Source organism: Sturnus vulgaris, chromosome 30, assembly GCF_052056855.1.
Source record: "Sturnus vulgaris isolate bStuVul1 chromosome 30, bStuVul1.hap1, whole genome shotgun sequence".
In the NCBI taxonomy this organism is placed as follows: Eukaryota; Metazoa; Chordata; class Aves; order Passeriformes; family Sturnidae; genus Sturnus; species Sturnus vulgaris.
The window spans coordinates 6,079,755-6,106,885 of record NC_142272.1 but is presented as its reverse complement, the minus strand read 5'-3'; the positions used below and the strand labels follow the sequence as shown (position 1 = coordinate 6,106,885).

At 49.6% G+C, this 27,131-nt stretch overlaps 2 protein-coding genes and 1 long non-coding RNA gene across 3 annotated transcripts; all 3 read left to right on the top strand.

The window, feature by feature from the left end:
• The first annotated feature begins 1,307 nt into the window (after positions 1–1,307).
• On the top strand, positions 1,308–8,502 carry LOC148220911 (olfactory receptor 14I1-like). The gene is made up of 2 exons (XM_088180658.1): positions 1,308–1,752; positions 8,447–8,502. The coding sequence occupies exons 1-2, from the start codon at positions 1,308–1,310 to the stop codon at positions 8,500–8,502; spliced, it is 501 nt and encodes a 166-aa protein (XP_088036784.1).
• Positions 8,503–17,407: 8,905 nt separating this feature from the next.
• On the top strand, positions 17,408–22,677 carry LOC148220910 (uncharacterized). Its single transcript, XM_088180657.1, has 9 exons — positions 17,408–17,482; positions 19,211–19,255; positions 19,390–19,476; positions 19,690–19,726; positions 20,103–20,154; positions 20,736–20,850; positions 21,247–21,879; positions 22,183–22,392; positions 22,636–22,677. The coding sequence occupies exons 1-9, from the start codon at positions 17,408–17,410 to the stop codon at positions 22,675–22,677; spliced, it is 1,296 nt and encodes a 431-aa protein (XP_088036783.1).
• A 1,089-nt stretch (positions 22,678–23,766) lies between these two features.
• On the top strand, positions 23,767–25,607 carry LOC148220909 (uncharacterized). The gene is made up of 3 exons (XR_015808822.1): positions 23,767–24,494; positions 24,694–24,775; positions 25,400–25,607. It is a non-coding gene; the product is annotated as an uncharacterized LOC148220909 (long non-coding RNA).
• The last annotated feature ends 1,524 nt before the right edge of the window (positions 25,608–27,131 follow it).

The following is a 27,131-nucleotide window of genomic DNA, read 5'->3' as shown; positions in this document are numbered from 1 at the left end:
CTCAGTTGTGTCCCTCAGTGGGACTCATTAAATCTTCAAGAAACTTTGGAGTTTGGTTCTGACTATAATTTCTTGAGAAGTTTCTTCAGCTCTCTCTCAGGGATTGATGTTCAGGGCCTCAGCACAAACCCCAAGAGGGTCATTAAAATCCTTGTGCTGTGTCTGTGCTGATGAGCTGGGCTGGGCTCCTAGCACAGAAGACGATCCTGGCAAACAAGAAGAGCTTCAAAAACACATTTCTCTTGATGAGCAGCTCTTCTCCCAGCCTAACAGGGCTGGGGCACTGCCTGCCACCACCCCAGGCACAGCACAGAGGCACAGAGAGCTTCAATCAGTCAGGGCTGGGAAGATGCTCACAAGTGACTGGGGTAGAATCACTCCCAGCCCTTGACACAGGAAGCCTCTGGCTGCAGGACAATGCAGCTGCAGCTCCTGCAGTCATCTCCTAAAGCTGGAACATCCCAATGCCTGCAGACTGTGTGAGTACATTCTCTGATGATCTCTTGTGTAGAGCAGCCAGGGGTGCCCAGGGCTGTCGTGCAGAGCAGGGTCCTGCAACCCAGGGCACTGTGCTGGGGCAGGGACTCTGCTGCTTGCCAGGGACAGCTCTCAGCCAGCCCTGGGAGCTGCTCCCAACACTGGGGGACAAGGTCAGGGTGGAAGGAGACAGCTGGTAAGGCTTGGGAAAAAAAGTGTTCTGCTTGTGGGGTGAGGATGCTGCATTGTTCAGGACTGCTCCCAGCATAACATTTAACTCCAGAATATTTCTAGGTAGATTACACAGGGAGCACAGTGAGGCAGGGGCTGCATAAGGGAAAATCCAGATTTTGTAATTTACTGCTCTGGGTTGCCTAGAATGGAAATTGCATATAGATATTAATCTCTTCAGGGTGGGAAAAATAGAAAATCTTTTTCTGGAATATTAATAAACAGGCATTGACAGAAATCAGCACAGGGTCCCTCAAAGGCAGCATCAGTGTCACTTTTCCAGCCTCCTCAGGGTTACTATGATCTTACCATCAGAGCCTGCAGAGGCAGAGCCGACCGTGGGCAGTGCCCTGTGCTGGGAAGGGTCTGCAGGGCAGAGCTGAGCCCCCAGGGCTGGGCTGGGCTCTGGCAGCACTGGCAGGGCCCAGCCCTGGGCACAGGGAAACAGCTGCTGGCAGGGACAGCTCCAGGCAGCAGAGCCCTGGGCAGGTAGTGGGGGGAAAGTGCCACCAAGCTGAGCTGGGATATTTCAAGTCCTCTCCAAACTGAACTATTCCATTATTACTTTTCTTACAGATCGCCATGGCAAGACACAACAAATGTCCAACAGCAGCTCCATCAGCCACTTCCTCCTGCTGCCATTGGCAGACACGCGGCAGCTGCAGCTCCTGCACTTCTGCCTCTTCCTGGCCATCTCCCTGGCTGCCCTCCTGGCCAACGGCCTCATCATCAGCGCCGTAGCCTGCGGCCACCACCTGCACACCCCCATGTTCTTCTTCCTGCTCAACCTGGCCCTCAGCGACCTGGGCTCCATCTGCACCACTGTCCCCAAAGCCATGCACAATTCCCTCTGGGACACCAGACACATCTCCTATGAAGGATGTGCTGCACAAGTGTTTTTCTTTAAGTTCTTCATCTCAGCAGAGTATTATCTCCTGACCATCATGTGCTACGACCGCTACGTGTCCATCTGCAAACCCCTGCACTACGGGACCCTCCTGGGCAGCAGAGCTTGTGCCCACATGGCAGCAGCTGCCTGGGCCAGTGCCTTTCTCTATTCACTGCTGCACACGGCCAATACATTTTCTCTGCCCCTGTGCCAGGGCAATGTCCTGGGGGGATTCTTCTGTGAAATCCCACCCATCCTCAAGCTCTCCTGCTCCAAATCCTATCTCAGGGAACTGCGGATCATTGCTGTTAGTGTCTGTTTGGTATTTGGTTGTTTTGTGTTCATTGTTTTCTCCTATGTGCAGATCTTCAGGGCTGTGCTGAGGATCCCCTCTGAGCAGGGAAGGCACAAAGCCTTTTCCACCTGCCTCCCTCACCTGGCTGTGGTCTCCCTGTTTGTAAGCACTGCAGTGTTTGCCTACGTGAAGCCCCCCTCCATCTCCTCCCCATCTCTGGATCTGGCAGTGTCAGTTCTGTACTCAGTGGTGCCTCCAACCCTTAACCCCCTCATCTACAGCCTGAGAAACCAGGAGCTCAAGGCTGCAATGTGGAGAATGATAACTGGATGTTTTCAGGAAAATTAAACTGCTTTCCAATTTCTGCATATCGCTTGTAATAAACGTTGCCTCTGCTTCTTGTTGGTTTACTTGTTGGTTTGTTCTTTTCTTTCCTTTGTTTTAGCATTTCAATAAAGTCTACAAAGAAATGTCATTGCTTGTGCCGAAATTTCAATTTGCTTTTCTCCATCCCTTCTGTGACCCGTAGACTGTGTAAATGAGGGGCTGTGCTCCTGGTAACTCAAAAGAAACGAAAGAATCTCTCTGTCTGCAAAGTTTTCTCCAGACATGCCCCTTCTGTTCCCTTCTCTAGAGCTGCAGCAGCAATGTCTGTGTGCAGAGCTGGGGCAGATCAGTGCTGGCACAGCAGCTGTGCCCAGCAGCAGCAGCTTTTGGTGTTGCCAGTGCTGCTCCCGTGCCACTGCCCCGCTGCCCTCCTGGCCCTCGTGTTGCTGCAGGGCCTGAGTGCTCTCGGGGCCGGGCACAGCCCTGGGGGTGGCAGTGCCGGGGCTGCAGCAGGGACAGGCCATGGGCACTGCTGGGGCAGCGCTGACGCCTCAGGCCAGAGCCTGGGGGCTCCAGGCTCCTTGGCCAGGCTCTGTCCACAATACTTGGCCAGCCCAATGCTGAGCACAGAAAAGCCCCGGGAGCAGCCCCAGGCTGGCCGTGGGCAGGCTGGGGGCAAACAGCATGGCTGGTGCTCTGCAAGCTCCCTGCAAGGGGGACACCCTGGCAAGGAGCAGCAGAGCAGGGGCTGATCCATCCCCAGTGTGCTGGACACCCCAGGGCAGCGTCCCAGAGCGTCCTCATGCACCTGCCAACAACATCCCCCCTCTGCAGCCCTGGCCTCTCCCCCAGCTCACACAGGAGCCGCATCCTTGCAGGCACACACACGGCAGCACTGGCTCAGGAGCCCCTGTTTGCATTGCACACAGCAGGCTCAGCACCCCCATGGGGCTGCTGTGGGGACATGGAGCTGAGTGAGCACAAATGCCATCAGCCCCTGGGGCCAGCAATGGCTGGGGGACAGCAGGGAAACCACTCGGCTTTGTCGTGGCCTCTGAAGTCAGCCAGAAAGTTTGTTCCCATGAGCTGTGAGTTTCCTGTCCCACTGCAGATGTTGTTGCTCAGAGCCAGGGCTGCCTGTCAACCACCCCCAAACTGCTCTGAGCATTTCCTTGGCTTCAGCTTTGCTTTCTTTCCTCTTTCTTGATCCAGATATTTTCCTCTTGCCCATACATGTCCCCTCCCCTACAAACAGCCCATCCCTGTTTGCCCTTTCCCCTCTGGCCTCACTCCCCATTTCAGTTCCTCAGTTGGCACCATGGGAACGTCCCTTGGAGAGCAGGATCATTTTCCAAGTGCTTCAGGAATTGTCTGCAGGGTCCTGCAGTTCCTCGTGCTGTTCCCTTGCCAGAGGCACCACAGGCCAGGGGGGCACATCTGGGCTGCTGTGTCTGGGTGTGGGGCTCCCTGTTGTGGGCAATGAGGAGGGGCTGGAGAGGCTCTGCAGGACTGACAGGATGGGCTTTGGGGCTGTGTGGAGAAGCTGAGGGACCTGGGCTGCTGGACCTTGTGAAGAGGAGGCCCAGGGCTCATCCTGCAAATGCTCCAGGGGTGGTTTCAGAGAATCACAGAATCAGCCAGGCTGGAAAAGACCTTGCAGATCATCAAGTCCAACCTGTGCCCTGACACCACCTTGTCTCCCTGAGCCTCCTCTTCTCCAGGATAAACATCCTCTGCTCCCCCAGCCACTCCTCACAGGACTTGTGTTCCAGACCCCTCACCAGCCTTTTTGCCCTTCTCTGGACACACTCCAGCCCCTCCATGTCCTTCCTAAATTTTGGGCCCAGAAGTGGACACAGCACTCAAGGTGCTGCCCAACCAGTGCTGAGCACAGGGGAAGAATCGCTGCCTTTCTCCTGCTGGCCACACCATTCCTGATCCAGGCCAGGTGCCATTGGCCTTCTTGGCCAACTGGGCACACTGCTGGCTCATGTTTTGAACAAAAGTTTGTGAGTCTTTGTCACTGAATTTGTGAACCAAAAAGTTCAAGAAAGAAGAGACCTCTGGAGTAGTAAAATTCATCAGCATCCTCCAAGTGGCTGAGGATTCATCCTCATCAGAGCCGGAATGAACAGAAATGGGCACAGCTTTGTGGCTGCCCCAGCTCTGGGATGGGCCCTGGGCCTGGAGCAGGAGCAGCTCTGGAGGGCCCCAAGGCCAGGGCTGTTGTGCTGGCCTGGGCAGATGGGATGGCAGGAGGGGCTGCAGAGCTCTCAGGAGCTCAGGGAGAGGGGAGCAGGGCACCCAGGGAGCCTCCTTTTGTCTTGGCCAAGCACCTTCCCCATGGCTGGGGCTGAGTCCTCTCAGAGCTGCAGCTGCTGCTGTGCCCTTGGCAGGGGCTGAGGCCGTGGGGCCACTGCCCAGAGCCCCCTGGCCTGAGCAGAGCTGTGGGGCCAGAGCCGGCTGGGCTGTGCTGGGGAGAGGCCCTTGGTGCTGCACAGAGCTCAGGGCAGCTGGCACAGCTTGCAGGGAGCTGGGCTGGCCTGAGAGAGCCTGCCAGAGAAAGCAGCAGTGTCCATGTCAGCCTGGCTGAGCGGGCAGGGGCACGACTCAGCCCAGGCCTTGTGGGGCAGGGCCAGCGCCTGGGGAAGGCATTGCAAACAGGCAAGTGGCCCAGAGAGGAGGCTGCTCTGTGCCCTTGGTGGCATGCACAGAGCAGGGAGGGGGCCCAGGACATTTGTCAGCGCCAGCCTCTGTCCCCAGCCCTTGCCAGCCCTGGCTGCTGAGCCCAGCTTTGGCCTGGGCTGAGTTTGGCTGTGGCCCAGCTCCATCCTCCTGCGGGGCTCAGGGCCTGTTCCCGGCCATGGCCAGCCCTGCCCGGCCTCTGTGCTGGCCCAGAGCCCGGCAGAGCCCGGGGCAGGGCTGTCAGTGCAGGCCCACAGGTGCCACGGGCTGGGCAGGAGCTGGCAGAGGCTGCCCAGCAGTTCTCACAGTGATGTTCAAATGCTGGGAGCAGCAGAAGAAAACAAGACATTTTTTATATCACAGCATCAAACAATCTGAATTAATAAGATTAAATAAATAAACTGGTTAGGATGGAATAAACCTCATTCAGTTCCATACTGCTTTCCATAATCACAAAACTTGGCTTTATGGGATTGATTTTTACCATTTTTCACTTTTCTTGAGTAGAAATGAAAAGGTGCATTTAAAATAAAACCAAGATGTACCCACCCTTGGCAGTGACCAAGCCCATCAATGATGGCAGTAATGCCTCTGGGATAAAATACTCAAGAAGGAAAAAAAAAGTATGCGCTTTAAAAGAAAACTGTACATTTAAAGAGGATGAAGTAGAAAATTTTAGAATAATACTGAAAATATGCAAAGTACCGTTAAAGCTCTGATTTTATTTCCAGTGACTGTGGCTACAAAGTTCAGACTAGGAAAGTAGGTTAGGTGGGAAAGAGGCTGGGCAATAGGTATTGTGTCTCTGCTCAGGGCAGGCAGCAAACACTGCTCTTACTGCTGTGGCTGGAAGCTCTCTTCAAGAGAAATTTAATAGGAAATTCCCTCTTTTCTCAGAAAAGTTTTTTTTGTAGATTTGCAGTATGACAATAAAATGCAAAAGAGGATTGGAGAGCTGGAAGGCAGGTGGAGCAGCTGAACTACAGGAATCTGATCTATGAAAAAATCATCTGGGAATTATTTTTCAGCGTAGATCTCCTTGATTTGTTTAGCAAATTAGGAATTCTTGGACATCAGTTGTGCCTTATCAGTGACATGTTGATTCTGACTATTTTGGATTAATTGTTTCTGTTTGGCTGAGATGATTTAATACTTCATTCCCCGACTGATGGAGTTACTCTTGTGGAAAAAGCCACTCTCATATTAGGTATTTCAAGAATTCTCTGTACTTGATAGAAACATACAGAATTTGTGAATGATATAGATTAGTTGGGCTGCTGTGGAGTTCTGTTTTTTTTTATCCCAGTGACAAATAATTTACACATGAAATTCTTGTTGAAGAGTCCCCAGTCCAGGGGTGCTCCTGTCTGCACTGGGATGGAGCCTTCCTAATTTTCCATCAGTACTCAAGGGTCACAAGGCGTGCAGGTCACAGAATTGAATTTCTCAGCTTTTTTTCACGGAATGTCCCCAAGCTTTTGGACAAAGCAGCCGCAGCTCTGGCCCTGCTCCCTGGGGGCTCCTCAGCGGCTCCTTCCCGGCTGCCGGGCAGGGCTCGGGGGCTCGGTGGCACTCGGGTGTAGCAATGGTGGGACTTTGGCACCACTTAATTAGTGGCTTGGTTTTGATTGTTTTGTTTTGTTATGTTTTTTTTTTCCTTTTTCTTAGAGTTAGGATTAACAGAAACACAATGGAAACGTTTTTTTCTCGTGTTTGGACTTGGTTGTTTATTAAATTTTATCAGAAAGTACAGAGCGTTAAACAGCGTTTCTAGCTTGGAAAAAATGACGAAAGATGCAGCTGTTACAAGGATTTTTAAAGCTAAACAGTTCTATAGAGAATTAACACATATTTATCCTTTTAACCCAATAATTAGATTTTTATGATTTTTACAGTGATGCTGATTAACTAGAAACTATTACCTGAAACTCATGATGAAGAAGGAAGATGAACACCGAAAGAGACAACTCTCAAAATCTTTCATATTGTCCCATACTTATTACTATACTATAAAAACCTCCAATTTAAAACCTGTTACCCTGTGAAAGCACACACTTCTATTTCACTACACACTCGTGATTTTTATTTCACCACTCATATTTAGAAGCCGTTTTCAAGGCCTCAGATCAAAAGCAGGGTTTTCCAGGGAGTCAGTGCCTGACAGCACAGTAAGCTCAAAAAAAAAAAAAAAAAAAAAAAAGAAAAAAAACAAAAAAAACAACAACAACAAAAAAAAAAACAAAAAAAAAACAAAACAAAAAAAAACAAACAAAAAACAAACAAACAAAAAAAAAAAAAAAACCAAAAAAAACAAAAAACCCCGCAAACCAGGTTTGTGGGATTCATCACTCGGGGACAGCCGGGCAGGGCTTGGTGGCACTTGGGGACAACCCGTGCGCTGCTGCCGGGCGGGGCCGGGGCTGCGGGCGAGCGTTCCGTGCCCGCCCGTGCCCGTTTGCCCGTTCCGTGCCCGGGACGCTCCGTTGCCAGCCGGGCGGTGCCAACGGCAGAGCCGCACTTGGGCTGCGGCAGCGCTGAGCGCTCCATCCCGGAGCTCTGCATTGCCCGCTCCATCCCGGAGTTCTGCATTGCCCGCTCCATCCCGGAGCTCTGCATTGCCCGCTCCATCCCGGAGCTCTGCTCTGCCCGCTCCATCCCGGAGCTCTGCATTGCCCGCTCCATCCCGGAGCTCTGCCCTGCCCGCTCCATCCCGGAGCTCTGCTCTGCTCGCTCCATCCCGGAGCTCTGCATTGCCCGCTCCATCCCGGAGCTCTGCCCTGCCCGCTCCATCCCGGAGCTCTGCTCTGCCCGCTCCATCCCGGAGCTCTGCTCTGCTCGCTCCATCCCGGAACTCTGCATTGCCCGCTCCATCCCGGAGCTCTGCTCTGCCCGCTCCATCCCGGAGCTCTGCATTGCCCGCTCCATCCCGGAACTCTGCATTGCCCGCTCCATCCCGGAGCTCTGCATTGCCCTCTCCATCCCGGAGCTCTGCTCTGCCCGCTCCATCCCGGAGTTCTGCTCTGCCCGCTCCATCCCGGAGCTCTGCATTTCCCGCTCCATCCCGGAGCTCTGCATTGCCCGCTCCATCCCGGAGCTCTGCATTTCCCGCTCCATCCCGGAGCTCTGCATTGCCCGCTCCATCCCGGAGCTCTGCTCTGCCCGCTCCATCCCGGAGCTCTGCTCTGCCCGCTCCATCCCGGAGCTCTGCATTGCCCGCTCCATCCCGGAGCTCTGCTCTGCCCGCTCCATCCCGGAGCTCTGCTCTGCCCGCTCCATCCCGGAGCTCTGCCCTGCCCGCTCCATCCCGGAGCTCTGCTCTGCCCGCTCCATCCCGGAGTTCTGCTCTGCCCACTCCATCCCGGAGCTCTGCATTGCCCGCTCCATCCCGGAGCTCTGCTCTGCCCCCAAAGCCTGTTTGGCAGAGCATTCATTGCCACAGGGGAGGAATTCCTCGCCCACACGGCCGGCTTGTGCCAGGTAATTCTGCACTTGGCTACCAAGGGGCAAACTGGCTGGGCACGGATGTCCCTGCTGGCCACCAGCGCTGGGCATCAACAGGAGCATCTTCAAAGCCAATGCTCCTGCTCCTGCAAGCTAGCAGCAGTGTGCTGAGAAAGAGCCACTAACCAGGGAAATTACCTTTAAGGCATTCTTTATATAGCAAATATTTAGGATTATTATTCCCCAGCTTAGATCAGGACAAATTACAAGGTTGCAGCAGGCCGTGCTGCTGCTGCTTTAATCCCAAATGTCTCCAAGCCAATCCCTGGGAAAGGAGGGTGACATGGGGAGCACAGAGGGCCCTTGGTTCTGCCCCGTGTGCTGCCAAAAGGTGCCAGCACTGAGAAGGAGAGGGCTGAGGGCAGAGCCAGCAGATGTGTGTCAGGGGGAACTTTATTTTTTGCTTTTCCTGGGCAGTGCTTGCAGCAACTGCTCCAGATGTGGCCTGGGATTGCCCCATTGGGAATGGGAGCAGCTGCCAGGGGCTGTTCTGGCAGTTGAACTGTGGCAGCCAGGTACTCCAGAGGGAGGTGGCAGAGCCCTTGTGGAAACACCCACACCCAAAGTGAAGCCAAAGTTATTGATTTGTTATTTTTCCAGTTTCAAGGCTCATGGCTGTTATCATTATAATAGCCTTGTATGTATATTCATATGTTATATTTATCTAAGTACAAGAGCCACCAGAATGTTTGAATCATTCAAGGCCAGGTCTGACAGACCTTTGAGAAACCTGGTCTAGTGAAAAGTGTCCCTGCCCATGGCAGAGGGGCAGAATCTGGTGACATTTAAGGCCTCTTCCAATGTAAAGCATTCTGTGGTTCTATAGATTTATGGTTCTCTGGTTCTATGAGTCCAGTATGTTCCCTGACTGGATGTCAAATTGTTGCTTCAAATATATATATAAAACACCAAGCTTTGCCCATAAAAATATCATGGGAAGGTTAGTGATAGCAACATTTGAAAGAAAAGCTCTTGAGATGGGTACATCAAGTTTCTAAGCAGTTTTCAAGCAGTTTCCAAGCTTCCTTGTTCCACTAGAGCAGCTCTTTGCCTGGAGCTGGATGGACAAGGCAGAAAGAAGAGCAATCAAATATGTCCTGCTAAGGGATGCAGAAATGAGCCTGGCCAAAATCAGCCCTGTCCAAAGCTTGTAGGAATTGCCACCAGGGTACTTGGGTACCTGCTTTCCTCTCCAGAGTGAGGCAAGCTTGTGTTCAGAAGCACAGCCTGGTTGCAGGAGCAGTTGTGCCTTGTGGGAATAGTGTGGTCAAAAACCCGGCCCTGTCAAGGGCATTTGCAAAACTTTTGGACTGTTTAGTGAAATCTCGATTTTCCTGCTGGCCACTTGTGTGCTTTGTGGCCATGTCAAGGATAAGCTGGTGACAGGGCAGGCTTCCCTGTCATGCTGTTTATTCACATGTGGGCATGCATCTCTCTCTGCCCAAGTTCTGCCAATGCCAGGTCCATTCAGCAGATATGGGAAGAAAGTTGGAATTACTTCTCCCTGCATGCACTTCCTACTTCTCCCACTTTTGTTTCTCTTGAAATTCAAGTGGGCACCATGTTCTTTGAAGGCACTTTATTTCCCAGCCAGCAGGATGGTTTTCATGCTCGTGAGGGAGGAACAAAGATGCAGTGTTTGTTTGCTTCCAGGTGTGTCCTCTTAGCTTGGTGTCAGTGTCTCTTGTGAGGCTTCCCAGCTGCAGGGGGAGGTGGGGCTCTGGCAGGATCCCCATCCACAGGATTCCCATTCTGTGGCTTGCAGAATGGTTCCCTGCTGGTCCCTTCCCTGGTGTTACAGCCATGGCTTGGAGCTCAGCTGCTCCAGCTCTTCCCCAAGTGTCTGTGCTCCTGTTCCACACCACTTGCTCTAAGTGGGGTGGCTCACAAGACTTCACAGAAAACTCCTGTAGCCTCCTCCCCAGCAGGAAATCATTCTGCTCTCTCTGGAGTGTGAGATGCTGTAAATGAATGTCACAAATTGAAATGGAAATGCTCTCAGTCCTATTTCAGCCAGTTTGAATTTTTTTACTTCTGCTGAGAGGATCTCGTTATCTTTTTATCTAGAGCTGTGTTTTCAGGACTTTATTTCCCTCCTTTTCTTTCATTCCCCTTTCCAAAATTGCTGCCATTTATGTGAGGCCCATTTGTGTTGGAACTTTGAAGCCTGGGAATTTTGAACTTTCTGTGCTTTCTGACACTGACTCTCAAAAGAGCACTGCCTTTGACTTGAGGTCTTGGAGAAGGCTTCCAAATTAGAGTGATAAAGTTAGAATCACTGGTGTGTAGTTAGAATAGAAGTATGTAATTTCACATGGTGAAGGGTTTGGAATTTGGGGTTTCAGAATATAGTAATGGGTATGGAACAAGATGGAGGTTCCTGGGCATTGTTTGGGGTTTTTTTCCTTCTTGTTCCTTCTTCTTCATGATTTCAGGTAGTGGTTTTTGGTTGGATAGTTAGTGCTGCACTGTGGGTCACAAGTGTTTAGTTATTGAGTCAAAAGTATAAATAATATAGATGCTTGTTCTTAATTGGATAGTTAGCTTTTAAAAGACTTTGTTACTAGCTAAATTCACCTCAGTTTTCCTACTTTTGGCCTAATAGCTCGAAGTGTGGAAGAACTCTCCGTACTTTAGATAAGATTTAATAAACAACTAAGTCTGAACAAGAAATTTGTCTTTTGAACATTCAATTCTGACTCTAAGTGAAGACAGAAGAAAAAAGATAACCATTGTCACATTTGGTCATCTAAAAGCAGAGTGCTTAGGGCACATTTATTCTGAAAATTGAACCAGATATCCTGGAGCCTGCAGCAATGGCCTGGTTTGTCATGCTCTTGGCCAAATCTGGAGTTAAGAGCTGACCTGAAATGCAGCATCACCACTGGGGGAAGGGGAACATGGATCTCTCGGTTCCCCCCATTCTCAGCTATGTGTAATCCCCACATTTGGATCATTGATGTTAGGAGCACTGCCAGAAGGGTATTCCAGGCTCTGAGGGTAGCAAGTCCCTGCAGATCGTGGCCTCTGCTTTAATCATGAACTCCTGCAGATGCTGAATATCTGTTTGTTCTCTTCCAGAGAAGCTGACTCAAACTGAGGCTCTAAAATGCAGCCAAGAGGCAACCAGAACAGCAACATCAGGTAGGAATTGATTTGATGCAATCTTGGCTTCCCAGGTGCTGTGATGAATGTTGAGAGGGTTTATGAAAAGAATCCTCCCTCCAATGCAAGAATCAGAATCCCTGAGTGGGAGAAATAAAGGTTGTCCTGCCAGTGGGATTTTCAGAGCTCCTGTTACAGACCCAGACCTGGATGATGTTGTGGGCCAGGGCAGGTTGTCTGCTGAACTTTCTGAAGCCAATTTCTCATACCTGGGGCCAGGGCACTCCCTTCTGCACTTTGGGAGGCTTTGGGCCCTGGAGTATTTTCCTGTTTCAGTCTGTAGCAAAGCACAAGAGTTGTTTCTTTTCGGGGTGGGTGCAAGTTCTTATTTCTTGTGGAATATGTTTGGAGAGGATGAGAACTGAGCTGATGTTTCAGGGCAGACATTTGGCTCCCTCTGCCTCTCTGAGCAGTCAGGGTGATGGGGTTTTCCTGGTGACACAGCAAGTGTTGACCACCTGCAGCAAGTACAGCAGTGTTTTTAACTGCAGCTGTTTTGCCCCTGGAGATGGAGAGGCTGGGACTGTGGAGTCCCCCTGCTCCAAGGCTGCCAGGTGCCTGGAGTTCCCAAAGCTTCCAACTTTCCCTGACCTGAGGGAAACTGTGCAGGGTTCTGAGTGGCAGCAGAGCTCAGGTGTGCAAAGGCTTTGAAGAGCATCTTGACAAGCACCTTGAATGGCCAGGTCAGAGATGGGCAGCAATGGTGTCTGCAGGGCTCTGGAGACTGGGAGAGCTACAGGCTGATCTTCAAGGATTGGGCATTTCAGCAGACACTTTGCTCTGAGTTTGGAATGTCACCTAGTGCAAAAACCAGGTTTATTGTAAATAATGGCACTCAGAATGAGATGAGGCAGCTGTGCCTTGGTTCTAGGGATGATGAAACTTTCAGGAGCTGATTACTGGTGTGGTATTGGAGAAAGTGCCACTGCTGGAAGTTGCATGGGCCAAGAAGAATCTAGGAATTGTATGTATAAAGCAGACTGTGCAGTAGAGTAGAAATAGATACCTGCATCCACTCTGCCTACATGATTTTCCTTCCCCCATGTCTACAAATAGCAGAGGCAGAGTTTCCCTCATTTTGCAGTAGTCTTTCACAGAGCAGGGACAGTTTAAAGGATCTGTTTTGCCATGATGGGACACAGCTTTATTGGTGTTTTGCTATGGGGCTGGTGGGATTGAGTACATGCAGATGTGGCTGAGGAGGAACAGGGGCATTTGACATGGTGTTTTCTGAATGTCTGAGATTTCCATTCTAATGACATTGATGGGATTGCTTGAAATATAGCTACATGATTTTCTGTGGAAGCAGCTTTCTAAATATCCATTTACAGTAGAGAGTGAATTTCCAAGGCTGTTTGTAAAGTGGACAAAATTCAATCCTTGAAAGTGGCAACACCTTCAAAAGAGAGGATTCTCTTTGACTCTCAGGGGGAGAGTGAGGTGAGAGGTGTGAAGAACAAGCATGGCAGTTTCTCCATTGATGATTGCAAGTGGATTTGCCAGCTCATGTGCTGATCCCCCTCAGTGACTCAGCGACTGCTTCTCCATTTGTTTCACAATGAAATGGGGGGAGAGTCTTTCCCTTGTCATCCTTGTCGATGTCTGGGATGAGGAGCAGCAATCCCTGAGAAGGATGTGTGCTGTGCCCCAGAGCAATGAGACCCACAGGGGACAGAACTGATCTGTCCACTGTCAGCATCCTGAGGATTTCAACATTGCTTTGCTGCTGGACATGTGCCCTTGTGGGAAAGTTTGTGCACAGAGTATAAAAACAGGGGTTCAAGTGTTAACTCTCCTTTCTGTGTCTCCTTCTGAAAGCCGGAACAACAACAGAAACCTGCTCGGCCGTCTGGAGCAAGAGAGGCGGAGGAGGGAGGTGGAGGAGAAATACATATCCCGGGAGAAGACTCCTGTCTTTGCCAATCCCTACAAGGTAATGGGAGTGGGGTGCAGGCTGGAAGGAGAGGAGGAAGGAGGCTTGGGGGCCGAGGGGAGAGCTGTGTCTTCTGCATGGGCTGTAGCAGACTTTGGCCCAATCCCTGCAAACACAGCATCTTCCCATCTGCTCCACTGAGCTTGCCTAACTTCCCTAGTGGGGATGCATGGTGATTCCATGCAGATGCTGAGCAATGTCTCTTGCAGAGCTGGCTCTCCTGCCTGGGCTGTTTCTGACATTCCCCTCTCTGTTCCTGTGCTGCAGACCAATAAAGAGGATGAGCTGTCATGGCACATCAAGCACATGCTGGGTGAGTGGGACCTCAACCTGATCCCCTGGCAGGAGTCCCCTCCAAGTCCTCTGTGGTTTCCAGAAATGTCCAAATCCATGTCACAGACCTGCAGGAGTGGTCTGGCCTCCAGGAAGACAAACCCATATGAGGACATGGGGAAGGAATTCTCACTGCAATCACTAGGCCTCAGGCCTAACACTAAGCAGAACTCTAAGGACTGCAATGAAGTTGTCTCCAAACAGAGGCCAGAAGCCAAAGCTCCACCATCCAAAATCCTTCCTGAGCCTGTCCAGGTGAGTGCAATTGTTGGGGCCCTCTGTTGTTGGCAGTCCCTCAAGGTCAGGGGATCATCACACTCCTGGCTGGTGGCTGAGCCTTGGCACTTGGTTCCAGATGTGTTTTGGGGTTTTGCCAGGCTCATCCTTCAGCACTGGGATGTTGCTGTGCCCTATGGGAGGTCGAAGTTCACAGTGCTGAGCCATGGCAGCTGGGCCAGGAGAGCCAGGGAGATGGTTTTCAAACTGTGTTTGGCCTTTGGGAGGAGAAGGAAGAGCTGGAGGCTGCAGTCAGCTTTTCCTGGAAAAGGGTGGTGATCAACTGCAAAGGACTGTAGGCAATACCTTGTGGAAAATGAGAGGAAGCTGAGAGAATAAAGCAGAGCAGGAGCCATTCTTCTGTGCCAAAAAAAATAAAGCACCATTCCTGGTCTCAAAGTCTTGGAAATGCAGAGTGCTGCAATCAGCCCTCAGGCCAGCAGCAATGGGCAGTGTTTGTCCTTGCTGCTTGGATGAGTCTGGTTTTATTGGAGTGAATGACAAATGTCAGGGAGTATCAGTGTGAAGAAAGGAGCAGGGATGCTGCATCTTCCTTGGAGAGGGTGGTGAGGGAGGGGAAGGAGGGGGTGCCCAGAAACAGCTGAGAGAGGCTTGGAATCCCTGGCAGCTTCTGCCATCAGCTGGGGGTGGGCTCAGCTCTGCAGAACATGCCCAGCTCCAAATCTGGCTGCTGAATCCATCACTTGGCCAAGCATGGGAGAGTGAGAAACGGTAGCTGGGCATTTGCAAATGCTGCAGGGGCAAGAAGAGGATGGCTAAAGTCAGCCAGAACTTGCATAAACTGTGTTGCATCTTTGCAGATGTGTCAGAACTCCGTGTCTTATCCAGACTGCTGTGGCCTTTAGAACAAGAAGGAGTCTCATTTTATTTGGGTGAATGAGAAATATTCCTCTTTCTCTAGAACTGGCTTAGAAAAATTGACAACCATTACTTCCGAGTGGTTTATTTTAACCAAGGAAGCTTTTTGCTCAACTCTTTTAAATGCAGAGGGAGCCTGTGCCTCTGAAGGCAAAGCTTAGCTGCTTAAAAAAAGGGAGAAGACTGCACAAACATACTTACATAACAACAACAGTAATAATAACAACAACAATAATAATAATAGTAGTAATAGTAATAAATAGTAGTAATAGTAATAGTAGTAGTAGATTAAGAATGGAAACAATATTTCCTGACTGCCAGGTTCCCAAGTGTCCTGGTTTTGGGCAAATTTGGGGGAAAACCTCCAGAAGGAGCCCCCAGACAGCAAACCCCACGACTCCTCCCCCCCACCCCACCGGGTTCGGGAAGAATTTCCTCGGAGAAGAGTGGGAGAAAAAACCTGTTTATTTAACAAGCAAGACACTCCCCAGCACAGGGAAAAAAGACAACACCAGCTGACAAAAAAACTCTTTCACCGTTCTGAAGGGATGACAAACTCAGTCTCTCTGGCGAGTGGTCGCTCAGTTATCAGTCTCTGGCGCTGGGGAATGGCTGCTGCAGGTGACAGAGTGTAGACTCCCGGTGTTTCTTGGGGTTTCCCAGGTCCCCGTCCGGAACAGGTTCAGATGGTATCCAGGAGAGGGAGGGGACGGGGTGGAAGAGAAAACAGTCCAGGGAAAAGGTTGGACTGCCTAGCTGAACTAACTAATAAGAAAAAAGCAAGGGCAAAGCGAAGGAAAGAAAAAGAGGCAGAAGCGAGCAAGCAGGCAAGCAAGCAGGCAAACAAGCAGGCAAGCAAGCCGAGCTAAAACCTCTCCTAAACATAGACCATGGGGGAGGTGAGCTGGCTGATAACAAGACAAAACAAAGCTTCACTCTCAGAGTCAGTCCTGGAAGCACAGGACATAATACCAAACATAATCAGGACACACGATTGGAGATACAAACACCATAACATCACCCTAGGACACCAAGGTAACACAGGCATTTTCCTCAGAGGAGGAGAAGGTGACTGTGGGGATTTCAGCTGGTTTTCCACCTGGTCTCCATTATTCACTCCCCTTCAGATGGGCCTTTTCATCCTTACTGGCATTTTATTATTAATGGACTCGCATGACATTTTTGGAGCTGTTGGTAAGCACATGCTGGCTGAGTGCATGTCAGTTAGTAAAAAACCCAAATCAACTCCTGCCTCCCTTGTTCTTGTTTCAGGAAAAGAAGCCCATTGGTGTGCCATGCACTGAAAAAACTTGGAAGGTTGGTGCTCTTCAAGAATAGATCTCTGTATTTCTTGTTTTGCATACATGAAGGAAATGGGTGGGGAAGAAATGCATTGCTCAGCTCCTGTTCACTCAGCAGATGTTTCCCTCCCTGAAAGTGTGTTTTGGGGTGGGTGAGGAGAAGTCGAGATAAAAGCTGGAGCTGTAAGATGTTGTAAGTTCAGCCTTCCTCTCAGTCTGTAACACTCTCTAGAGCAGTTCAAGAGCCATCCCATGACAGCTCATCCTAAGCAGCCAGAGCTGCTCCTTCCTCAAGCTGGAGGTTTCCATTCCCGAGCTCCCCTTGCCCAAAGGCTCTGGGCCTGCTGCCTTGTGTCTGGGCTTCCCAATTCCCATTGCCAACAAAGGGAAACCAGCCCCATGCTTGCAGCACAGGGTGTTACAGAGACCCAGATGCCCTTGAGCTTCTGAGTGTTTCTGAGAGGGCCAATGTGGCAGCAAACTTCTCTTTCCTCTCTCCCATCGTTTTCAGTAGGCTCTGCATTTGTAGAGCTGTAACATGTTTGAGCCAGAGGATGAATGGAAAATGCTTCAAGGACTCCCACTTTTGTTCCAGCTGTCGTCTCCAAATCTGATGTTTTTTCATGGACATTTGAAGCATGTCATGTGTGGAAGCACAAACCCCATTTTACCTTGATTGTCAGCAAAAGCTGACAATAATGATCTGAGTGTGTTAGGCAGAGGTGGGAGTGCAGAGTGCTGCCCACCAAGTCAGCTTTAAATGGTGCCTACACCAGGCACACACATCTTGAAATCCTCCCCACTTGCTGCACTCTGCTGAATTCCCTGAGCTAACCTTGCCTCCCCCTCTCCTCTTAGTTTTTTTGAACAAAACAGGTTGTGGAAAAGCCACCTCCTTCACTTGCTCCTCCAAGGTACAGTTGTGTTGGCAAACAACCCTCTAGACCAAACTAGAAAAACAAACCTTTTCACATGAGGGGGAGATGGCAAGGGGTTCCTGGTTCCTCTTGTAGCTACAGGCTTTGCTTTGTGGCTGCCTGGAGCTGCTGTTGAAAATTGGTTTCAGTTTTATGGGGTTTTCAGGAAAGCTCCAATTAGAAAGGAATAACCCGGGCATGCTGGAGTTTGCCTATGAACCAGACTTGGATTTCCTCAGGTGTTCCCTTCTTTTCTCCTCCTCCCCTCCTCCAGTGTGTCTGTAGATCCTATGTTTTTGTCTTAACCAAGGAACACAGATGGAGAAGTGAAAACATAAGGGGAAGAATAAAAAAACCCTCCAAAATCCAACCTGAAATTTGTTGGGCTGTATTGGAAATTTTCCTTTGAGGGTTGTTGCTTTCAGAAAGGCACTGGCAAGTTTTGGTGTTTAATTTAGCTTTAGTTGGCAAAAGACAGGTTCACAATACAGCAGTCAGATCCTGTTTACATTTTTGTCTGGCTGGGTGTGATGTTGAAGGTTTGATTATTCCCCCAGAGGGGTTTTGATGCTGGTTCTTTATTTTTGGAGCATGGCAATGTGTTCCCCTGGCCCTCTCCCCTCTGCTCTCAGTGGCCAGACACAGGGTTTGGGTTTCGATTGGAATGCTGCCATGTCAGTGGGATAAGGAAGTAACCTTTCCCCTGCTGCTGTTTAATTTTGTCTCCTGGGGGCCTTGCAGAGCTCTCCAGCCCCAGCAGAAGAGGGTGGCACCAGCACAGCCCAGCAGCTGGGAGTCAGGGAGCTCCAGGGACTGCCACAGCTCGCCAGCCTCTGCACTTCCAGGAGCACCAGCACCCAAGGGGAATGCAAATCCAGTGCAGAGGCTGCTCCACAGCAGCCCCTTGCCTCCCTCTCTGCAGTCTGAGGGCAGCCAGGACAGCAGACCTGAAATCCTGTCCCTCTTAGGTGTCCCCTTGAGACCTCTGCAGCAGCAGAAGACATTTCTTGCCCTCTGCTTCCCTTTTGGAATTTGTCAATAAACAGCCCTTCTTGGACTTCTGGAGCCTAACCTGGCAGTGTTCCCCCTTGTCCTTTGGCATCATTGTCTGGTCCTTCTGGAGTTTTCACCCCAGGATTAGTCCATTTTGAAGCTGAGAGATGAAACCTGGAGTGCATGTGCTGGATCCTCTGCAGTAGGGATCTCTGGGCTGTGGCCCCTGACTGACTGATTTCTGGTCATGGCTGTTTTGGACAATGGCTCTAGACGTGAAAAATTCCTCCTTTCATTTTCTGCTTCTTTCAGTCCTGTGGATGTAATATTTTCTTAGTTCTGCTTGGTCTCAAAGATGACCCTGTCTTTGATAACACAGTCCTGCAGTGCTGAAGGCTGGAGCCAGCCTGAGTTACCTGAGCAGGAGCAGTGCTCTCAACTGGAAGCCAAGCACCAACTACACCTTACAAGGGTTGCATTTTAGTCATTTTTATTTTCTTTTTATTTCAGAAAGATGAGTCTGATTTTATTTGAATCAATGGCAAATATTCCTCCTTCTCTAGAACTGAACTGAGAATTTCTCTAGAATTAGGAACCGTTATTTCTAAACTGTTTTTTTCTTAACTCATGAAACTTTTTGCTCAACTCTTTCACATGCAGAGGCAGCCTGTGCCCTTGCAGGCAAAGCTTAGCTGCTTCAATAGCAACTAAAGGAGAGTGATATTCAATCAAGGGAGCAGACTGCAGGAACAGACTGTCTTGAGAACAGGAATAAAAAGTCAGCAATGGAGACTCTTTCCTGACTGCCAGGGAAGCCAGACATTGATCTCACAGGAGGTGACGGTGGTGGCTTCAGCTCTTAATCCTTACTAGCATTTCTTTATGAATGGACTTGCATGGCATTTCCAGACCTGCTGGTCAGCAAATGTTTGCTGAGTGCTTGCTTGTTTGCTACCAATGAGTAAAATATCCAAACAAACTCTCACTGCTCCCTCTTTCTTGTTTCAGCGCATCCTGCACGTTTATGTGCAGTCCATTGAAGGAATCTTGAAGGTGGGTGCTCTTCAATACCAGATCTCCTGTACAAATCCATGAGGAGGTGGAACCCTCTGGCTCTGGAAGGCTGAAACTCCCTCTGTGTCCATCAGCAAAACTCCTGAGAGCTGCTTCTCTCCCTCTCTTTGCAGGACATGAGCAGCCTCCTGTCACCTCTCCTGTCACCTCTTCAGACACCAACTAAAGCAGAGATTTCCAGACTTCCAGTGGCATCAAAGGTAAGCCAGCCCAATTTTCCCAGGGCTTCTGATAAATTACAAAAGATCTTTCTGCTGAGCAGAAGTCCAGCTCAGCTGTTTGGCAGCTCGTAGAATGTTTTCAAAAGATTTCTTCCAAAATGCACATACCCCTAATGTGCCATTAACACAGTCTTGGAGTCAGTAGATGTGTTGTTAAGCTGCATGCTAAATTACTTTGTCCTTTCATTCTAGGAGTCCCAACCTGATGGATGTGCAGCACAGAAGCAGGGTAAGTAGAAATGCAAAGAAAACCCAGTTCTTTGTGTGCTGACAGGTAATTTTGTGTGTTATATGGAGCAGAGACCATCAAGCGTTCACACTGATGAAGCAGCATGATTTCCTCTGCTTTGCTGAGCAGGGGTGAATTTAGGAATGGCTTAAGAAACTGTAAACAATCATTACCTGGAACTCCAGATAGCAGTTCAGCAGAGGACAAGCAGTATTTTGTTCATCACTGCCATCTGGAGTGATGAACAATCTTGATCTTTGACGGACAAGCCCCTCCTGGAAGAAAGCACCTGCCTGATCTGGTGCTCAGAGACCAGAGGGTAAAATCTGCTACAGGTCAGGTAAATAAACACAAGCTTTTCATTCTTGATTTCCAGAGCAGGCTGGTGCAGCTTCAGAAACGTGGCTGAGTTCTGAGCCAAGAACATCGTAAGTAACCAGACTCTGTTCCAATCTCTGCTGGGAAAAGAACCTGGAATGAACAAAAATTTGGGTTCTCTTAAGTCAGATTTTTCTCAGAAAACTTCAATGCAGGGAATTTTCACCAACAGAAAAATTATTATTTCTTGATGGACTCATGAAATGGTTTAGGTTGGAAAAGATCTTGAAGATCAAGTCCTATAGTTAATCCAACAACACCAAGTGCACTAAACCATGTCATGATGACAGTGACTGTGTTTAAAACCAAAATAAAGTGAAAGTGAAGAAAAAGCCCCCAGGTCTTCATGTACCAGACTGAAAAAGTCTTCTTTTAATCTGTGGTGCTTAACATCACACTTTGTGCTTGTCAACCTGCTAATAATGCCGTTGACAGCAATAAATGCTAAGGGATACCAGCTGAATCTGATCATTCCTGGATATGGTTTTGAAGCCTGGCAGGACTAGTAAAGCTACAGCTACAAAAGCTATAGAAATGTAGCTGTGAAATTTGAAAGTAATCTCCTGTGCCCAAGGAAAACACTTCTAAGAAGTTTTGCGATGATTTTTTTTCTTATTGAAAAATTGAGCAGCTCCGAGTCAGGGAGCTCCAGGGACTGCCACAGCTCCCCAGGCCGTGACCCAGAGGTCAGCTCCAGTGACAGTGAGGAGGACCTTGCAAAGGTGCTGGACCTGCCAGCACCTGAGGTGAGTGCAGAGACCATGGAGAGGCTCCCACAGCCCCTGCCCACTGCAGGGGGGTGTCCTAGGAAGGAAGCAGATGTTGTACTTCTCCTCTGGTTCCAAATGCTGCCTGGTGTGTCCTGCAAATACTGCTTTGTTAGACCCCTCTCACTCCAGTGAAGGCTTAGCTATTTGCCCACAGGCAAATATGGGTTTTTTATTGAGCAAATATCCATCCATGGTGCTCAAGGAGCAAGTTAGGGCACATGGCCTGTTAGTTTAGAGTAATTCTTCACAGACCAAAGCCCAGACCTTACAACCTCTGGGCAAGAGTCCCTGGGCTCTGGTGAGCTGTGCTAGGACAGAAAGAGCCCATAAAGGCATCAGTCTTGAATCCTTCGTTTCTCTTTTTGTTGGCAGCCTGAGCCACCAGCTGATAAAAAGTGGTGGCTTGGAAACCTGATGACCCAGGCAAAGCGAGGAGCAGCACCAGGACAGGGTCCCAGGGAAATTGCCCGTGGGAATGGACGTGAGGAGGGTGAGAAGCAGGAGCAGGGCATCAGCAGCCGCTCCTGCCAGCAGCACTCCAAGGCAAGGGAGTCTCCTCACGAGAGCTGTGGCCAAGTGGCCAAGAAATCCCAGCAAACCTGTCAGCAAGTGGCCAAGGGCTCTCAGGACAGCTCTGGCATGCCAGCCAAGACATCTCAAAAAATCTCTGGCCAAAGGGCCAAGGATTTCCACAAGAGCTCTGGCCAAAGGGAAAAGGATTTCCACAAGAGCTCTGGCCAAGCAGTGAATGATTCTCAGAAGAGCTGGAGCCAAGTGGCCAAGCATTTTCCCAAGAGCTCTGGTAAAGTGGCCAAGGAATTTCACACCTGCTCTGTCCAAGGTGCCAAGGCTTCAGAGAAGAGCTTTGGCCAAGAGCACGAGACTTCTCACAAAAGCTGTGGCCCAGTGGCCAAGGACCTTCAGAAGAGCTCTGGACAAGTGGCCAAGGATGGTCCCAAGAGCTCTGGCTCCCTGGGAAAGGATTCCCAGAAGAGCAGTGGCCAGGTGGATCAGGCTCCTCAGCGAGCTCATCTTCAGACTAAGCAGAGCTGCCTGCATCCTCCTGGGCTCACCAAGGAGCCTTTGCCCAAGGAGTCTGTGGGTACCAAAAGGCCTGGAGAGCCCCTGGAACACAACAAACCCAAAAGGGTGAGGAAGGAGGAGAGTGAGCCTGGTCCTGGGGAGGTCACAGACCAGCCCTGCAAGGATCAGCTGGAAGTCAAAGAGAAGCCAAAAACCGACAGTGAAGACCCAAAGCTGGCACTTCACAAGCCCTCTGAGGAGAGAGAGCACAAGGGCTGCCCCCAGGCCAACACCAAAGGGTTTTTGGAGCCTGAGCTCCTGGGAGATGCTCAGGAAGGTGATGCCCTCATCCCCAGTGGCCACAGGACTGGGGATTTGCACAAGGAGAAAGTGCCCTCACCTCCTGGGGAGAAGAAGTTGTTCTTGCCTGCGAGGAAGCCAGACTTGAAGAGAAAAGAAATGAGGAATCCTGAGGAGTCCCCTAGAAAGAAGAAGGTGAGAGGGGCAAGGGGAGGTGGGTTTGGACAATGACCAAGGTGGTGTTTGAAAACCCCATGTGAAGATTCCCTTCATAGGTTGGCATTAGAGCCATGATCTTTCTCCTCTAAAGACAGCTCCATGTGTTATTTTTTCTGTTTTCAACCAGAATCTGTCAAACAGAGCTGCACTGGTCTGTACTTTATGTGAACTTTCAAGACCTGACTGAATTTTTTTCCCTTTTTTCTTTCTTCCTGTTAGAGGGAAGACAAGAGGGATACTCCCAGGAAGAAAAAGGAATGAGAAAAAATCCCCCCAAAAATTTCAGCCTTCAGCAAACAAAGACTGCAGTAAACTGAAGTGAGTATGCAGTGGTGGAATGTGTAAATCTAAGTCAGAAGGCTGAGAAAAAGAACTGTATCTTCTGTCCAGGCCCTTGGGAGTTTGCTTTTAATTTTGTGTGCCTTCTGCAACTTGACCTGCTGCAGATTGGCCTTTCCATGCTGGAAGCAACCAGTGCAGAAAGCAGCTCTGCAGGTGGAGGTGGGTGAGGGTAGGGAACCTTTCCCTCCTGACATCTTCTGGAAGCTCAGAGGTGTTGGGCTTGGTATTTGGCTGGGGGAAGGGATGTTCCAATTGCAGTAGGAATGGCAAAGCTTTAATTGTGGAGTTCTTTGCTCCCTTTTCCTTAGGGAAAATGAGCAGCTGTCTTAGTCATGTGCTGGCTTTTGGAGTGGGAGGGGCAGGAGGTGTTTCTGGGCAGAGAGGGCTCTGGATCAGGTTGGGGATGGTGCTGTGCTCTGTGTCCAATGTGATGTGCAGCATCAGCTGTGCCAAGGCAGAGCAGCTGGAGAGCACGTGTGCAATGTGTAGGGACCAAAGCATGGCAAAGGTGGGTGCTGAAAGAGGGGAGAGGACTGTCCCATGCACAGCAGGGTCAGGCAAGAAGTGCAGCCCCACATCTGAGCCTTCCCACTGCGTTTAACTTCATTTCCTCTTCTTCTGATGCTCCAGTCCATGAGCTGGGATTCACTGCTTGCTGTGTTCTCAGAAACTTTGAGGAGCTGACTAAAAATGGTGGAAATGAGCAGTAGTGAACCAAGGCTGAGAGCTATTCGGTGCTGCTTCTTGCTGCCAGAGTTCCCTGGTCATCCTGATTTCAGATGATCAGAAATCTGCTAGGCTATTGTGTTATTGAATGTTAAAATCCCTGCCAATTAAAAGTCCCTGTCACATGAAGCCTCTCAGCTTTGGAAGCGTTGTCCAGTTGAGACACTGGTGAGAACTGGTACAGGATGTAGCCAAGTTTTTAAGAACATTGTATGTGCATCACATTAATGAATTTCCTTCTCTTGTGCAGAGCATCAGAAGCTTCATTCCAAGCTGAGAGGAAGAATGTGGTGCTGCCACCACTGCTGGCCGTGAATGCTGCACAACGTGCACCAAACTCAAGCCAAAAGAGACTCAGAACCGAGACTGACAACCTGGACCTGCCTGCCACGGATAACCCTGCCAGGAACCAGGAGCCAAGCACAGGAAAGTGGAGGAAGATCCTAGGGAACAACCCCAGGGCATCACCATGGATATCCAGGAGAGCTGACAGGAGGATTCCTGCAACCCACACGTGCTGTGTGATTCTCTTCAGAAACATCCTCTCAGATAAGTAACTCTTTCTGATTGCAGCCAACTGCAAATGCAAGACTGGTGTAAAAAGGAGTGTGTTTCTAAACAGAAATCTTTTAAATCTTGTTTAAAAATAAGGAGCAACAAACCTGTGGGTGTGGCTGCAACCTGGGCCTGAAGTTTTACAGCTTGTTTACAAAATACTTCATAGCCCTTGCAGCTTTGCATTTCTGGGTTATAAAATTGGATTTTACTGGCTGCTTGTTAAAATTTGGCTGTTTACTGTTGGCTTGGGGTGTGGGATTTAGGATGTTTGGGGGAGGGTGGGGCTGTGAGTTAAGCCAGGCTGTGCACCCTGTATTTGCTGCCTTCTAATAGCTCATTTTTTCCTGATAATTTTCCTCCTTCCAGCCCTCACTGCTCTCTCAGCCACTGAGAAGGAAACCTGCTGCTGAATTTCTCCATGCCTGGGAGAAGTTTAATGATTCCAAAGCACTGTGAGTTGCCAAGTGAGAAGCCAAGGTTCCATTTCCATTATTGGAGGGATTGCTGGGGAAGGAGGCGAGAGGGGGAGATCCTGGAGCACAGACTATGCCTGGGACAAAGGAACATTTTCTCTGGAAATTCAGGATAGCCGGCCTTTGGAATTGCTTTAGGCATCCCTCTCTGACCAGCTTTCTCTCTGTTGTTTTTCAGGGATCTGCAGGGATGAGAAGAATCCTTTCCCAGCGACTTCTCTGCCAAATGAAGACAAGACAAGGAGACTGAAGTTGGAACAGTAAGTGTTTGTTTCACAGCCCTGCCTGCAGTTTCTGAAGACACCAAACAGGGCTGGCCCTGCAGCCACCCCAGTTGCTGCTTCCTCATTCCTCATTTTGGGAGCAAAGAGAGAGGGAGGGATGGGGGAGAGCACCTGCTGAGTAGCTTAGCTGCAGCTGGGCAGCACTTGGACTTTTGACTCCTTGCTGGGCTTGTGACCAACATTTGCCAAAAGGAATTCCTAGAGCTGCTGCTACGTTTTTGTCCAGTTTAGTCATTACAAATGTCGTGTTGTCCTGTGGTGCAAGCAGTGGGGAAGAGTCAGAAGCTGTAACCTGCCATCCCACGGGGCCTTTGCAGTGTCATTTTCCATAAAACACAAAGTTTTGTGGGCCCCTTTGGGCAAAGGGATGCATTGCCATGATCTGCTGGCAAACTTGCCAAAGGAAAAAATCGGGATGTGCCTGGCAGAAGGGCTGGGAGGCTGTAAAAATCCTCTCCATAAAGAGGCAGCTGCTGAAAGTCAAAGAGCTCTGCAGGTTCTCTTCGAGTCAAGTCACTCCAGTCATTGAGTGTCTTCTGCCAGACGTGCCTGTTGGATGAATCTAACCAAATGTTTTCTCTATCCCTCCTTTTGTTCCAGAGATTTCTGCTGAACAAAGCCAAGAGACGTGACCAGGAGCCAGCCTGAGCTCATCCACTGAACGAGACAGAATTTACAGTGACTGAGACTGGAGCCCAAGTGCCTTAACTGGGTCTCCAGGATGTAAATAGTTCCATGTTCTCTGTTCTTTTGGAGCCTCAGAAACAGTTTTGTTTTGTTCATTTTCTTACTGTTCAATGCAAAGCACCTGCATATTTTTTGTTTGTTTTAAATACAGTTTGAAGTTCTTTTGGCTACCTCAGGAAAGCTTTGTGTTTTTTGAGGGTAATGCTTTTCTGCCTTGCAAAAGAAGAGATGGAGGGTGGTACCTGCCTTTAAAATAACCAAGTGCAAGGAATTTTCGGGATGGGCCCATGTGCTGGTGGTCTATAAACCTGTCTGTTATGAATAACTAACAGGACAATATTCCCACCCATTGCTGACAGGAAATCTGCACTCAGATTGTTCCTGAGGGTCTTGCTCAGTTTCAGCCTTGTCAGACCCAAGTTTGGGTGGCAGAATGACACCCAAGGTGTAGTTGGAAACAGCTCTGCCTGTCTCCTGTGCTGAAGGGATGGGACTCACACGGAAGATTCATACTTGGGCTGCTTTTTGGCATTTGGGTTGGTGAGGCTGGGAAACTGCACACACAACCCGAATCCCAAAGTCAAAATCACTGCGGGGAAGGGTATTTCTTTATCATGGAACAAAGTATTCACCTCTTTTCAACACAAGACACAGCATGCAGCAATTTTAAATGTTCACCCCAATCGCTTCTCCCTTCTCCAGCCATTTTGGTCTCCTGAAAATGAAAACGCGGATCCGAGCTCCCACTTGCCTTGTACTAAGCACGCCTCACCACACAGTCAGGACACAGTCAAAATAATAACGATTAAAATAGCAACAACTAAAATAGCAGCAATGAACAAGGGTTTGTCCAGTTCACCCCCAGAACTGCTGGCGGTCCCCTGACACAACAAATCCTTTCTCCGGCCACTGCACCCTCCTGATGCTTGCAAGCAAAACTGCACAGCTTGAGCTGAGCACAGAACGTCTTCTGTGACTTATCAGCTGCCTTTTAGCTATGTGTACGCCTTACAGGCTACCCCACATAATTTTAAACACACTGTTTTGTCTGCAGTGCAGTAACAGGTCTTGTCTGTCCCTGTGATGAGCAGCGGGGGAGCAGAGATCCCTCCAGGAAGGTCCCGGCAGCGCCAGAGATGTCCCCAGCCCGGGCTGTTCTCACCCACAAACAGAGGAGTCCTGCCACGGTCACCAAAATGATGCAGGAACAAAAACTCTCTAACCAGTTAAAGATAAAGAGTGATATGGTTATTACAACCCTGGGCACACCCGGGAGAAATCTCCCACTGGGATGTGCGAAGTGCACAGGGCTCTTGCCTTCTTTTATCCTCAAAATTTCACATATTCATATAATTATCTAGTAAGCCTATACATGCATTACCTAACCCTGCATACCCCTGCTTTGTATTAAAATGATCTCAAAGTCCTTTTACACTTGCACGGTTCCTTCCTTCAAATGGGTCAGTGGGTGTTTGAAATGGGTCAGTGGTCTCCTAATGATGAAGTCAGGGAGTCTTCCTCACCTTTAACTTTTCTCCTTTGTCTAGTTGCTAGGTTCTCGGGCCCCTTGGCCATTGTTCAAGCTCCCAGCCTGGTTCTGGTTGGTTTTGGGGAGCAGGTGCAGTTACGATTCCTTCACATTAAC

Coding starts and splice junctions, on each gene's coding strand:
- LOC148220911 (XM_088180658.1), top strand. CDS start 1,308: ATGTCCAACAGCAGCTCCATCAGCCACTTCCTCCTGCTGCCATTGGCA. Junction 1,753..8,446: donor GGCAGCAGCTGCCTGGGCCA/GTGCCTTTCTCT, acceptor GCTGGCCACCAG/CGCTGGGCATCAACAGGAGC.
- LOC148220910 (XM_088180657.1), top strand. CDS start 17,408: ATGCTGGAGTTTGCCTATGAACCAGACTTGGATTTCCTCAGGTGTTCC. Junction 17,483..19,210: donor TCTCCTCCTCCCCTCCTCCA/GTGTGTCTGTAG, acceptor TTCTTGTTTCAG/CGCATCCTGCACGTTTATGT. Junction 21,880..22,182: donor CCCAGAAGAGCAGTGGCCAG/GTGGATCAGGCT, acceptor GGCTGCCCCCAG/GCCAACACCAAAGGGTTTTT.